The sequence below is a fragment of the Carassius carassius genome, chromosome 6 (genome assembly GCF_963082965.1).
Source record: "Carassius carassius chromosome 6, fCarCar2.1, whole genome shotgun sequence".
NCBI lineage: Eukaryota > Metazoa > Chordata > Actinopteri > Cypriniformes > Cyprinidae > Carassius > Carassius carassius.
The window spans coordinates 36,003,965-36,019,415 of NC_081760.1; the positions used below are offsets into that span (position 1 = coordinate 36,003,965).

The window sequence follows — 15,451 nt, forward strand, 5'->3', positions numbered from 1 at the left end:
TAGTCATGATTATGGATTAAAAACCTATTAAGGGGTTAAATTAAAACTATTATTGTGAAAAACAAGTTGAAATTATGAAAATTATTAGATAAAAAGTGATAATTATGACCAGCTGAAATTGGAATGAAATGGTGATTGTTCTAATAAATAAATAAATAATTGAAAGGCATTAATATTCTTAGATAAAGTTGAAATTATGAGATAAACACATCGAAATTGTGACAAAAATAAAGTTTATATATATATATATATATAATCTTTTCAATTTGAAAAATTTAAAATTTAAGACATTTATTATATGCGTCAAAATGATGACACTGTAATTGACAATACATTTTTGTCCTAATTATGACTTAGTATCTCATAATTTCATTTTTTTTAAATCTCATAATTCTGACTTAGTATCTAATTTTTTTTATCTCATAATTCTTACTTAATGAGTAATCATTTAAATTGTTAATGATCATTTAGATTTTTTTACATCATATTTAGGATTTAACATTTTTAAATGTTGCAGAAATGAGTTTCCATAATATTCCACTCCTTCTGAAGTAGCTTTTATGAGGAATGCAACTTTAAAATGAACCCATTATTTATGTCTAGTCTATTGAAGATTTCAAATTTTGTTCACTTATTGTTCAAAATGTGTTGCACCATGTTTGACGTTGTTGATGCACCATTTCAATTATGCAGAATGTAAAATACATTTTGGGAACTGCAGCAGAGGGCACAATTTTCAGTAATGGGGTCTGTTGTTTATGATGTTGTTGTGTGACATGTGAGCATTAGAAATATAGCAAATGAGTTGTGTGGAATGATATTCTGGGCTTTTCTGCTGCTTTTTGGATGTTCAAAACTGTTGTTATTGTAAACTGGTACAAAAGCAAAGATTCTTTAAAAAGTCTTGAGCAATCCTTAATGTACCGGTTTAGAACGGCAGAAGGTTGAGTGAGTGATGATTGAGCAGAATATTCATTTAGGGGTGAATTATCCCTTTAACCGGATACATTTGCTCAGTTCATTTTCAGAACCGGAGGCACTTAGACTCAGTGTGATCTTCAGCTCAGATAGCAGCGTGTACTCAGCCAATAAGCAGATGTGAAACAGATAGCCTGGGGCAACATCGATCCAGAACTGACTTGAATAATAGCCAGGCTGCTTTTTACCCTGAGAGAAGAGAGCTGTTCGAGTCTCTGGACTTCTAGATGTGTGATTGAGTTCACATGCAAGCAGTCGCTCCTTGATATCTGTCCTGCCCACTGTCTCAGGGGGCTTCGGTCCAGAGACGCCCCAGGGGAGAACCTGAGGAAATGCCGATGTGTAAACACAGCCATGACTGGGAGTTTCCCGGTCTGAGATCAGTGCACTATGATAAGTGCGTGAAGATTCTTCTGTGGGACACAGACTGGCTTCTTCTCATAAACAGACACTTTTTGATGTGGTGTGCCTGACCTCTCGCTCTACTGCTGTGGTTGTGTTTTTAGTTGAGCTGTTGCGGTTTAGGGATGGGTCACTATGGTCCTCTGTTCATCCCAAACATTATTAGTGCTGGGCAATGATTCAAATTTTAATCGCGATAATCACATGATTTCTCTATACCAGAGATGCCCAAACTAGGGCCCGCGGGCCAATGTTGGCCCGTGGTAACCTTTGTTTTGGCCCACCATACCGTCTGAGGAGAGAGAGGGGTGGGTGATACCTTCGCACAGATCGTCATTTCTAATTTGACATAACAATTTTGTTTGTTTTATTGTTTAACTACAACAGGGTAAACTGAAATTAAATGTTTAAATTAAATATAAATTAATTAGATTTTTTTCCTGTAAATGGCAATTCAAGGTGCAGCACCACGTGCTTTGCGACACTTGACGTCAATTAACGTCAACAAATTAAACGCAATAATGTAGAAGTCAAGGCAGTGGCACACAGCAGGCCCGGTTCTACGGGGGTGCTTGAGGGTGCTAAGCACCCTCAAATAAAAGTGAAAGCACCCTCAGATGAAAAATTATTAATAGCACACATAAACGAGATTATGCCGAAAATAAAACACAGACGGATTTCACACTCTTGCCTATAATAGGATAGCCTACACAAATGAAATAAATTAATAAAATTATACAAATATATATATATTAAATAAATTATTTCGTTATGCTTTCATGTTTAATGCATTGTAGTTGTCCTTTCGTGATCGCGATACGCAAAAGGTGAAGCTGTCTCTTTAATTGCCCACTTTGCTTGCGTGCGTGCTTCCCGCTCAGAAATTTTGTTAGCTGACTTTCTGAGACGGGGCTTTAGGTAACGTAAAAATAAGTGTCCATTTTTAATCATCATGGACATAAGAAAATGTCTCAAGAACGCACAAACATCTACATCGAAGGGACAAGCATGTGAAGAGTCAGTGGCTACAGTTCATATTTACTAACACAGAAGTTTAGCCCGAACCTCGCGTCATTTTATTGACGTTTCTCCAACATAATGTTCTCCAACATAAATGCTTTCTAGTCTGGATTCGCAAGCCGTTTGAAGGAAGGTTACAGTACTGAATATATTTGGATTAGCTTCTTCCTCCTCCTCCGAATCACAACCTGTAAGTATTATTATTAATAATTGTAGCATGCTCAATAAGTATTTTGTGTAACGTTATGTGTGTTGTGTAACGTTAAGCTAGCGCAGCTTCTTGGTCTTTTGCTGTCAATTGTTTTGAACTGCTTGTCGTTGTTATTGGAGTTGTCATAAAGAATATAGCAGCAATACCTTGGTGTAATAACGTTACTGCAGCAGTGCTTTATCAATATGTTTATGAATAACGCTAACAATGAATGACTGATTGGGTGTTGATGTGTTGTCATGGTTGTCAGACCCGGCAGTCAGCGCAAGTGCATTATGGGTAATTGTTTGTTGGGAGTTGATTTATGCGTTATTACAGCAATATGGTTGGGGTTTGTGTTAGTAAAGTTACGTGTGTTTATGTTCAAGTTAGGTTGGATGTTCTTGGTACATTTTCTGCCTTGTTATGTAAAAATGTGTCTCTCACCGTCATGGAGAGAGACGTGTGTAAGGCAGTGACTTTTCTCCATTCTAGGAGTGTTCAATGTAAGCTGAAGCCGGTTACAACAAGGGTATCACCACAGTATAGGTAGGCTATGTGTGGCATGTTTTAATGTTTTGCAAAGTGAAGATGGCTGCTTGTGTACCTGCTATTCTATAATTTACTGCCAGATCGTATATTGATTAACATAACAGCAATTACCGTAGTATTGTTGTATTCAACATCCCCAATTTTGAGATACTATGTTTCAGACTGATGACTGAGCTATTTTCTACGATTATGTAAGCAGCACCCTCACTATATTCAGAAGCACCCTCAGTGATTTGGTTCTAGAACCGGGCCTGGCACACAGACAAGAGACATTTTAAAAAAAGTTTGGCAAGATGCGTTTTTATTCACTGAAGTAAAATCAAAGGCAGTATGTCTAGTTTGCAAACAGTCTGTTGCTATTTTAAAAGAGTAAAATATCCGTCGTCATTATGAAACAAAACATTCTGCAGCTTTATCAAAGTACAGCGGCGTGGCGCGAAAACAGAAGGCTAACGAGCTGCTTGCTAAACTTCGATCTGAAAAGAGCGCGCTGCTACGTCCTTCATCAGCACAAGAAAGCGCCACACGGGCCAGTTATCAGATTTCCGCTCTAATTGCTAAAAGTGGAAGATTCTTCGCTACTGGAGAGTTCGTCAAGGAATGTCTTGCAGTGGCTGCAGAAGCAGTTTGTCCTTCTCAGGTACGAATGTTCTCACAAATTAGCCTGTCAAGAAATACTGTTACCCGACGTATAGAGGACATGGCTCAAGACATCGGCGAGCAAATCAAGACAAAGGCAAGTGCGTTCTCTGCCTATTCAATAGCCTGCGACGAGAGCATCGACATATCCGATTCCGCACAGCTGTTGGTATTTTTGCGTGGAGTAAATGAAACTTTTGATGTGACACAAGAGCTGGCTGGCATTGAGACCCTTTCTGGTACTACTAAAGGAGAAGATCTCTTTTTTGCTGTTGAGAGAGTGTTGAAAAAAAATTAATTAAAGTGGGAGAAGATGGCCGGCATTACAACTGACGGAGCGCCGGTGAACACCGGCAATGGTAGGGAGGAAATCTGGCCTTGCTACATTTCTCTCAGAAAGTCAGTGAATGTGGAGGAAAAGTTGTTAAGTACCACTGCATTTTACATCAAGAACAACTATGTGCTAAATCTGTCGGGCTTGTGGATGTGATGCGTGACGTCGTCAAAATTGTCAACAATATACGCTCCAAGGCGCTTTCTCACCGACAATTCAAGACACTGATGGATGACATGGATGCGCAATATGGTGATGTGTTGTACCACCAGGAGGTCAGATTGCTCAGCCGTGGAAAAGTTCTCAGGAGATTTTTTGATCTGCGTGATGAGATCAGATTTTTTCAGGTGGATGCAGTCAGAGATGATCTTCAGATGGAACTAATAGAGCTTCAGTGTGATTCAGAACTGAAACACAAGTTCACATCCCTTCCCTTGACAGATTTCTACAAATGTGTCCCAGCAAACAGGTACCCAAAGATGTGTAAGCAGGCACAAGTGATGCTGTCTCTGTTTGGCAGTACCTACCTCTGCGAGCAGACTTTCAGTCTGATGAATTTGAACAAAAGTAAACTCAGAAGCAAAATAACTGACTCTCACTTACATAATATCTTGTCTTTGTCTGTAAGTCAGCTACAGCCCAATCTTGAAAAACTTCTGAAAAATAAGGACCAGCTTCATATCTCTCATTAGGTCACTGACATTGCAACCACATGGTTTTATTATTGCTTGTGTGTTTGGCATTGAACTGTATTGTACATTGAACACTTGGGGAATGTTGGTTTTATTGTAACAAGTTCATTAAAATGCAAAACTTTACAAATAAAACTGCATTAGTTAATCAGATTAAAGTTGTTTTATATTTATTTTAAATATTATGAAATAAATAAACCCATAGCAACTTTAATATAATACTGTTTGATTTATGATGCAAAATTTACTTTTGGCCCACGGCCCTCAATCAAGTTTGATTTTTGGCCCTTCATAGGAAAAAGTTTGGGCACCCCTGCTCTATACACAAAATTCATATATGAATCTCTTATGCACAAAATTAATTAATGAATTCAAGAGTAATACATTGTGCACTTTTTCATTTATAAGTACTACCATATGAACAAAAGTGCAAAAATAGAATTTGGTTTGCAAACACTTTAAACAAATAAGGTGCTTTTTTTTTTTTACAGCATTGTTCCTTTTAAATAGTAGCAGTTAAAATATTTCTTAATAAATAAATAAATCTAGAATCACGGTGAAAAGTAACAGTTTCTACAAAAATATGAACAGCACCATCAGAAATGTTTCTTGAGCAGTAAATCATCATATTAGAATGATTTCTATATGAAACTGAAGACTGGTGGAATTCAGCTTTGTATCACAGGAATAAATCAAATTTTACATTATATTCAAACAGAAGAGAGTTATTTAAAATTGTAATAATATTTCAAAATATTACTGTTTTAACTGAATTTTTGATCAAATAAATGCAGCCTTGGTAACATTCAGAAACATTACAAAATCTTTAAATGGTTGTTTATGTCACCAATTTAATTTAATTTTATTTTATTGTTACACTTATTTATTATTATTTTATTATTATTTATTTTTATTTACATTTATTCATATTTTTATTTTTTAAAAATTTATTATTATTTTTTTTATTTAAGATGGGAATTTTTTATTCCCATCTGCCTCGAATAAGTGAATGAGTGGCGATACGTTGGCAGACAGCTGTGCTGGTTCATTTATGGTCCTCTCCCATTGACTGTCTCTTTTCCTCTTTCCAGGGAACGAGAGATCCCATGTTCCCCACTGGAGTGAGTTTCCCACCTGACTGGCCCGTCTACAGTGAGACACACATTAAACTCAGCGTCTACGGTGTGAACGACGGTTTCCAGCAGACGGTGAGTAAAGAGGTTACACTCCACACTGGATGAAATCTGTGCTAGAGACTCTACTTGTCTCGGTGCTTTTCATGTTTGCTTGTGCAGATCTCGGTCTCTGGTTCATGGATTTGTTGTGGTCCCGTTATTGATGATATTTGGGTATTCTGGGGCCCCAGTGTTGTTTGTGAAGCCCTGAATGTATTTTATTTTCTTCTAATCACCTGCTTAGTATTGTTTGTCACAAAATCAATCCGAACTGCAGCTTTAGTCTATAATTCAGACGTTGTCTAGCAAGCCACATGTTTGATTATTTTGCAAAAAGTCTGGCACATTGACATTTATTCTGCAACAAAATGACAGCTCATTTCATTTCTGTCGCATCGGCCCGTTCTGCAGACAACACTGAAGAAATTAGATATTATTTCACAGACAAAATCTGAAAGCAAAGCAGGAGAAACAGATGCGCTTGAGAAATGTGCCAACTTTAAGATATGAGTCTGGATACTTTTCAAGTACATTTTGTTTAGAAGCGATGCCACAAGACTCACAAACTTTACAGAGACTTGTTTTACCTGTATGTAACATGCACTATGAAAAGCAAAAAGGAACAAAAATCGAACTTCAAATCAATACTATGTTAAGATATGCAACAGCTCCCCTAATATAAGTAGATTGTAGATCATTGTGCCCTCGAGCAGGACCCTCGATTCTTCCTGTGGGATCGTCCCTGTTTGATTCATTTCCCTGAATTCAAACCGTTTGTTTGAATCACTCCCAAACCGCTTCATACTGCCAAGCCTCAGTAAGCAGGAGGGTAGCAGAAGCTGCTCAATGAGAGCGAGAGAGAGCTTTTGACATTCTGAGCAGATCCTTCAGGTTTCATTTGAGCATCATTTCCTCGTCTGCCCGTAGCTTCACGCTTTAGTATTCCTGTACGTGTCCTGCCTCACTTGCATGAATAAGAGAGCAGGAGGAGAGATGGGCAGAGGGAAACACTTCTGATTGCTCTGCCTGGATTTGATCTTGCCAGAGGGCATGAAGTCAGAGCGGACAGGTGGACTGCCTGCCATCGCACATATATAGATAAAAATAATAGCACAGTTATTCCTGCTCTAGCTTACGAATATGATTCATTTGCTCAGGCACTTCAACTTTAATTACTATGTAACTTATTTGCATAATGGCAGGAAAATTAACAGGATGATCATAAAGAGATGAAGTTAGTCATGTATGGTCAATTTAAAGTTTTTAAAAAAAATTTTTTATAACTTTTTTTTCTTTTTTTTTCAATATTTTGAAACTTTGATACAAAGCTAATTGATTTCTGAGTGAGTAAAATTTAAAAAAGTAGGATATTAATCAATTATAATATTTATAATTACATATTTTAGCAATATATCAATCTTATCCTTAATATATCAATTAATATTAAATGTATAATATGTGTTAGAGAAATGTTATATACATTTATATAGAATTTAAATATATCATTAAAATGAAATATTACATTATTACATTCATATATGCAAAACATAAATATATTTTTATTTTTTAAGATTAAATAATATGATTTCGTTTATGTATTGTTTCGTATAATAATGTATAAAATGTATTTAAGTATGGATGTATTTATGTATTTATTTTTGGCAACAACCAAGAACATGACAACATCCGGTCAAACCAAAGTTGTATGAATACATAAATACATACATACATACTATGTTTTACGTCTTTAAAATTTGAGTTTAATATTTATTTTTACCATAATTGTAAAACATATGGGCATATGTAAATGTACCGTGTAATATTAATGACCTTCAGCACTACAAGACCACAATATTCTCAAGAGGCTGAAATCCCAGGAATAGACTTTGTTTATGTGCTATATAAATAGTGCAAACTTCTGAGCCCGCAACATGGGTTTTGGAGTCGTGGGATCCGTTTCTGTCAGGACCAGAGTTTACTCAAGAGATTGCTGACTATATAGTGGCTTATCTGAAGTTCAAAAGACAGTTCACTCTGCTTTAAACATGTACGATAGTGCAGATCTCCATGTACAGCTTTCATTTATGAATGCAGAACATGCCTATTTATCATTCTGCATAACAAACTGTGTAAATTATGGTATTTTGATATTCCAGAAGCTTGTTGGCTTTAATATTGTATCCTGTTGATCTCGGTGCACCCTGGAGCAGTGGTTCTAGCTGGGTCAAAACCAGTTTTGCTTCAGCAAAATGATTACAAATTGGCTTCAGAATTATTTCAAAATATCACTTAAAATCAAAACATGCTTAAAAATCAAATACTGAAATGTTTTAATATTACTTTGAAATGCATAGGCCCAATATACAGCGATATGTAGAATTAGCTATTAAAGTGACAGATTTAAAACAACTTTATAAATAAGCAGAAACGTGATTCACGGCATTTTTAGTTTGAGTAGTTTTTAGTCCTTAAATATCAATTCTGATTATTTTGTGCTCATGGTAACCAATAATTTACAAATCTTGCTGCTAGTGAGCCCATTTTTATTATCGTTTCTGTTGTATCTTTTTTTTACTTGTTGTTTTGTTCCGCAAAATTAATTTGTAAAATAGAGTTTGATTGAACCCAAAGCATTTGATGACAGCAAAAGATCAGGGAATTGTTTTCTTCTCAATTTTTTTTAAGTTCACATTCCTATTGATTTTGCATGGTTTATGCAATTATAGTTATGTACATTTATGATAGTTATGCACAATTATGTTAGATGCATTTTATTTAGCATATTTTCCCCCCGTTGTTTGTGACCTTGTCAGAATTGACCTGTGATCTACCGGTTTAGTGTTTTGACTTACATTTCTGGAATCACTAAGTGATTGAAGGTCACCTTGTGAGCAATCATAGTTCAGTCTGAGACATTGTGGAAAACATAATGAACTAAATTATTCTGCATATTGCACATTGTGAGGGAGAGAGAAATAGTAGTGAAGAAATGTGCAGCGGTTATGCGGTCAATACAGATAAGACTACACATATCTTATAGCACTTATGTACCATATTTAGGAAGCTCTTTGACAGGCAAACTAATAGCTGAGCTACAAGTTGCCTGTCAGGAGAAAGTCATTATCTGCTGTCCGCTGGACTACTGAACATGTCATAGCTGTCGCAGCGACGGCGTGCTAGCTAATCAAGAGCTTTAATTTTCATTCAGACTCAGAGGGAACAAGCTCCTAGATAATAAATAAATATATTTTTCACTTAGTCTTTATGAACTCAACCCATCATTTGATTGTCTCAGGCATGGTAAGGGGATGCAGTGTCTTGTTCCCTCTCAGGGAACCATGGTTACATGCATAACCCGAGACGTTCCCTTTTAAGGGATCTCCACACTGTATCCTAGAGAACACTTTGGGGAACAAAATACCCACAATGCTATGCCCCGGTGCATGCCTGTCCACCTGATGAGAGAGCACTAATAATTGTGGCAAACATACACTGATTTAAAGGGGGGCACTTTAATGACGCTTTGGACAGCTAAAATAACTTGGGGGAAATGGGGAACCCAACCCATACTACTATAAGCAGGGACATCCCATTCAGCCAAGCCTAACATAGAAAAGGAACCTCAGGGTGACTGCCCTAGAAAGTGAGGAGGCAGCCCAACCTATCAACCAGAAATATTAGGAAGAAATGTAGAAGAAGCTCTTGACTCAGGGGGAGATCATATCAACGGAAACCCGTCTCAACCGGTACATCTTTGACAAGTAATTTCCCGAATAGGGAGACTTTATGAGAGCTCAATCCAAGGAACCTGTACATACGCAGAGTTTAGAGAGAGAGAGTGAAGCCTGGGTGGAACCGATTATTGTGACATCAAACAACTCCCTCAAGAGCTAAGCATGCCTATAGTTCAAGCATCACTATTATTCCTGCGAGAGCTGGACATGATCGTGTGAAGGCTGTCTACTATCCTTTGGGAGCGAACAGAAAGAAGGGAACTCCTGAAAGGGATAGCACTTCCCATCAGATTCCTTCCATGCCCTGCCTACAATGCCTGTGATCGGTCTGCCTAGCTGCCTTTGCAGTCCCCAAACCACGGGTGGCAGACACTCAATTCTCATTCCTCAAAAGAGAATCAAGCATACGAGGCATTTCTCTGCATGATAGCATCATGAAGCGTGCATTTAGCTCCCCCGAGAGCCAAACGCACTACGTACATTCAAACACTAGATTCCCTCAAGAATCAGGCGAGAACAGAAACTGCTGTGAATGTGTCGCATTGAGCCTGTTCTACTCCCTTGAGAGGCGAACGTGTTCATGCAAACACTATCTGCAATCTTGAGTAAAAGGCAAGCTTTACCTCTGCTCTCAGTAGCCCCACAAATACATCACCATGAGCGCACCCCGCTGTCTCATGATTCAAACACATATTCACGCTTAATCAAAATAAGTGCAATGAGCACATTTAATTCCCTCGAGAACTCCTCGTTCATGCACAAAATGCATCAATCAAGCATGTCGTCAGGTGCTCAAATGGAGGCACACACTAACTGAAACTTTTTCCATGATGTACATTACAGGCATCCTCTTATACTTCTGGGCGGTCCCAGAAGTATAAGAGTATGACAGAGTGTTTTCACACGTGCTCCAGACACCGGTCATGCTGATGGCATTCCCCAAAGTGTCCCCTAGGGGATGCAGTATGGAGTTCCCTTGATGGGGCACTGAGCATCATACATTAAACGAATGAGGATCATACCCTACCAGATTTTAAAGTTGTTCCGATCAAAATGAACTCATGGAGAAATGTGCACCTTGTTGCTTGGAAACGCATGACAAATGCAAACAATATATATTCTAAAATCAGCTCAGAATATCAAAAATGTTTGATCTCCTCTGACTTGATGAATCATAGTCTGAAGGTTAAATTTGGAGTCTGTGACCGTCATACACTATGCGATTTTCTATTAATAAATCTGTCAACTCAAATATGCCGACTGACTCTGACTTCCAGCAGTTAGTCAACTTATCCAAACTTTAAATTGGGGCAAAAATCGTGTAGTGTATTCCAGGCTTAACTAGTAAAGCAGCGCATTACTTTCTAATTTACAAGAAAATATCGGAGTTACTTTTTCAAACAAGTAATGCCAGTTACTTTTTCCCCCCATGTATTGACCGACAGCGTTCCTGTCCCGATGTTGAGAGAAATCTTATCTTATCTGATCTTATCCAGTGAATAAATATATATATTTTACATTTTTTATTTCATTATTGCATTTTTTTTTATCTATGAGTTTTCCAAAGGTTACAGAAAATTTCCAAGAGCAAATAATTAAGAAATTTACAAAAAAAATAAAAGAAACCCAAAGTTGCCATACTGAGAAGAACAAGCTTTCAAAGCTGTGGGTGAATTAAATGGTAATAATGCAATAAAAAGTTGATTTCATTAGCTCTTCATTAGCTCTTCCGTTTCAACATATTTTTCAGAGTTGATAATCTACTTCTACTAAACATCACATGTATTTTTCTTGTGATTGTTGTATTTTCAGTATGCTTGGCAACATACTGTAAAGCTTTTTTCAAAGCCGTCAATGGAGCAAGAAGGCCAGTTACAGCATATGGGTTGTTATGTCACTTTTAAGCGTTAGCTATCACTTATACCGTCATAGAGCTCTGTGAAGTTCACATCACATGCTCTACTGTACATGCAGACCGGATCTGATGAACATGAGACATCTGATCTTCTCCTGAGACGTGGCCTGTCAGAATTCACACATTTCTTTGACATCACATTTCGTCATCCTGTTTAAAAATGATATCCTCATAACAGCAGATGAAGAGCAACATCGGTTCTCGTAGGCACCCTGAAGGACGAGATGTCTTTAACCCCGAGACAAATGCAGATCAAAGTCGTACAAAGAAATAAAGATGAAACAAAGGCGGATCTGGAGCGAGACAAGCGCACATTCACACTAGATGCTCCTGGATCTGTTTCAGAGAAGACACAGATAGTAGCCGCAGCCAGCATTTGCCAGCGTGAGCGAAGACAAGCGGGCTTCTCTCCCGCTGTGATATCCCAGCATCCCGTCTGCTTTTGGCCTGTAATCTAATAGTCTGCACCCGAAGACCTTCCCAGCGTCCTCTGCAGGGATCCTTGCCTCCCCTTATGTGTCCAAGCAGCATACTGACTATCTGCACCTGCTCATCATGTGCACAAATGTGTGTTTTTCTGGCTCTGTGTCTGCTCAGTGCTACAGAAGACAGCTGGAAATCTTTTATTCACGCGGCCTGTGTGTTTGCCGTTCCTTTGTGCCAGTATGTGTTTGTGTACTTGAGTTAGTCAACAGACTGTGGGTGGTCCATGAACACTATGGATTTTACATGATTTAAAAACATTGTTTGTGCATACAGTGAAAATTTACATATTTCAGCCTCAAAAACAAGTATACTTGGTTGCACAAGTCATTTCTTAATTTTACATAAATTACAACTTAAATTACATTAAGATGACTTAAAAAGTGAATTTCGTGAAAAAAAAAAAAAAGGTGAAATTGCTCAACTTATTTGGATGAGTTAAATTGTTGTAAAACCATAAGTTGCCATGATTTACTGATCATATTTTTTTTTTCTTTTTTTGCAATTTTATTACATGTACCTGAGTTAGTGAACAGATACACATACATATAAAAAAACTATTATTTTTTTCTTTTATGTGGAAGGGAACAGGACAGTGATGTTTAGGACACAGGAAAACCCCATAAATGAATCACCAATTAAAAAATATCCCCCCAGGCAAACATGTTTATTTGAAAAATTTTGACTTGAGAAAGGAAAGCGTGAGGAAACACCTGTAACACCTCTGAATATATTACCTGTTTTTCATTTAAGAAGTTCACAGTGTTCACTTAATTGTCATAGTGATGCAAGAAAATGAAATTAAATGATATTCTCCATTCTCTGCATGCTAAACCTGATACCTGCGTAGATGAGCGTGGCACCAGTGTCATCTGAGCCGCTCGAGGAGCACGTGACCCGTCCTGTCAGAGATTCCCACGAGGCTCAGCGCTCCCATCAGAGGAGGGTCAATGGAACCAATTACAGTGGCAAAATGACTGCCGGGATCGGCTTTGGTTGGGCTCCGTTTTTTCGTCTCGGACCCCCATGCAGGTGCTCGGTGCTGATAACACGGCCCTGTCAATCTAAATGAAAAGCCACCTCTCCCTCTTCGCCACCCCTGCGCTCTGCCCTTCTCCAATTATTCCTATTTTAAGACTGGAAAGAGGAGCAAGGGGCTTTAATAAAAGACCAGGATGAAGAGTTGACAAGAGACAAGATTTGGTATTACTCCAGAGTAGAGTTTGTATTTCTGGCATGCTTTGACCCATGTGTGTGTGTGTGTGTGTGTGTGAGAGAGAGATAGACAGAGATTATTAAGATGTCCCGGGCCACTACTCACGCTATGTTGATTAGTGTGTTGTTCTGCGACAAGCATGGCGCCGTTTCAGAACAGTCCTTGAAGCATCCGAACTCGGCTGAAAGGGAATGGTTTATGAGCATGCGTTTCTCATTTCCGTCTGCCAGAGTAATTCCGCAGCCGTCGCATTACGCTCATTTGTTTATGCAAATGTTATGTTAATGCTCTGTCATTCAAAGGATTCCACCAGATAAAAATGGCAGCGCAGCCGCTGTTTGCCGAGTGTGTGTGGAACCGTTTCATATTCCATCATATTTCTCTGGCAGGCTCATGACATGCTCCTGAACGCTGTGGACATGGCTTCTGCTGAATCTTGTCTTAATTGTGCAGGTCTTTAACTTGACAGAGCCTTCCTGAAGATCATAGTAGTTCAAAACAACATTTTATAGAAGAATCTGTCATTGTTTCTTGAGTTGCATGACTGATGTGATTTCGGAGTAAGTTAGGGCTTAATTTTCAGGCAGAATCGCATGGCTTTTGAATTGTACTTATATGCAGGGATCACATTGCAAAAGCCCTTCTAAAATGAAAAAGGCAAATGTTTATTAATTAATATAATAATAAAATAATAATTATATCTCATATTTTTTTATTGATTAATTTTAAATTGATGCTTTATATAATTTATATAATATCATATTATAATAATAAACAATCTAATATAATATATTGATTATATAATACAATACATTAATATTATATTGAAAATAAATATATTAATTAATGGTTATTAATCAATCAATATAAAACCAGTAAATCATTCAAATAAATGAATATAAAAGTAAATATATTTATTAATTTTCATATTTTTTTAGATTGACTTATATTGGTATACAGTATATTGATTATATTAATAAATGTAATTGATTTTACACACACACACACACACACTTTGAAAGTATTTTCCCAAAAAAAAAAATTGTGAGCTTCCTATATTTTTTTTAAACTTAGTATGAATTACTTTTTTATGCTTTTTGGAACTGGACAGATGAGGTCACGTTGTTTGGGTTTGGAAAGTAAGAGAGAAAATAATGAGAGAACATGACTGATATTTTTGACTGAACAGTTGATGGTATAAACCTTCCCAGAGCTCAGGCTGAGCAGTAAACACTGAATGGCCAGAAACAAATGGTCCCCGTGGAGGTGAGGAGTGATGAATTACAGTAGCTTGTTAATACAGTGGCATTGTAAACGGTCACAAGGTTTTATACAGTGCCAAATATTAATAGTGATTTGGATGTCTGCTTCTTGCTTTTATAGCAGTGAAAATTGGCAAAGCGCCAGGATGTGCGCGAACTTGGCTGACTGGTTGTTAGACAAATGAAGCAGTCAAATAAAAGAAAGCAGCTGCTGAGTTTTACGTGCAGACAGGCGTTAGTGAGAGGCGGCTGGGTGGCATCTGCTGTTTTAGCGTCGTGTGTTATAAAAGTGTTGAGGCACCATGACGGTGCTCGTGGGTAAGAAAATACAGATGTGACATTTGGGAACAACTCAAGAAGCCTCAAAGAAGAAGAGAGATTTCTGTCACCTGTTATTAAATGACATTATGCAGTAAGACATTTTTGTTATTTTTATGTTTTATAAGTGGCATCTGGTACCATATTAGTCTCCACCTGATGTCCAGTGTTCAGTCAGTGAAGCCCTACTGTAAAACACTGTTTTGAGTGTGGTACTCGTCCACTGTGAGCGTTTCTGTCAGGTAGTAATGGACTCTTCTGAAGGTGCTGTGGTTTAGTCAAACATCACGTACTGTATCTTTGTAGAAGCTCATTCTTCATTGGCTCTCTAAAGTGCTCCAGTCATCTCCAGGCCCCTCCTTTCCCTTTATAATCCCATTCCAGCATCCACAAAATGGGATTTGTCCAGATCAATTTTGTAATGCATTTTTCATTTTGAAATGTAATTAAGGTGGTCTTTCTTTTACCTCCCACTTATCACTGATACATATTCTATCACCTGCATGTATTAGCAGATCAAGGGTGAGTTCAGTGCTTGGCT

General features: G+C 37.6%; 1 protein-coding gene across 3 annotated transcripts in view; it reads left to right on the plus strand.

The window, feature by feature from the left end:
• The window catches only part of LOC132142775 (type II inositol 3,4-bisphosphate 4-phosphatase-like), a 124,885-nt gene that overhangs the window by 3,661 nt on the left and 105,773 nt on the right, over positions 1-15,451 (plus strand). For all 3 annotated transcript variants that reach the window (XM_059552885.1, XM_059552887.1, XM_059552888.1), the window contains exon 2: positions 5,899-6,015. In XM_059552885.1, the coding sequence (XP_059408868.1) occupies positions 5,899-6,015 (117 nt within the window). The remainder of the gene's footprint in view (positions 1-5,898; positions 6,016-15,451) is intronic.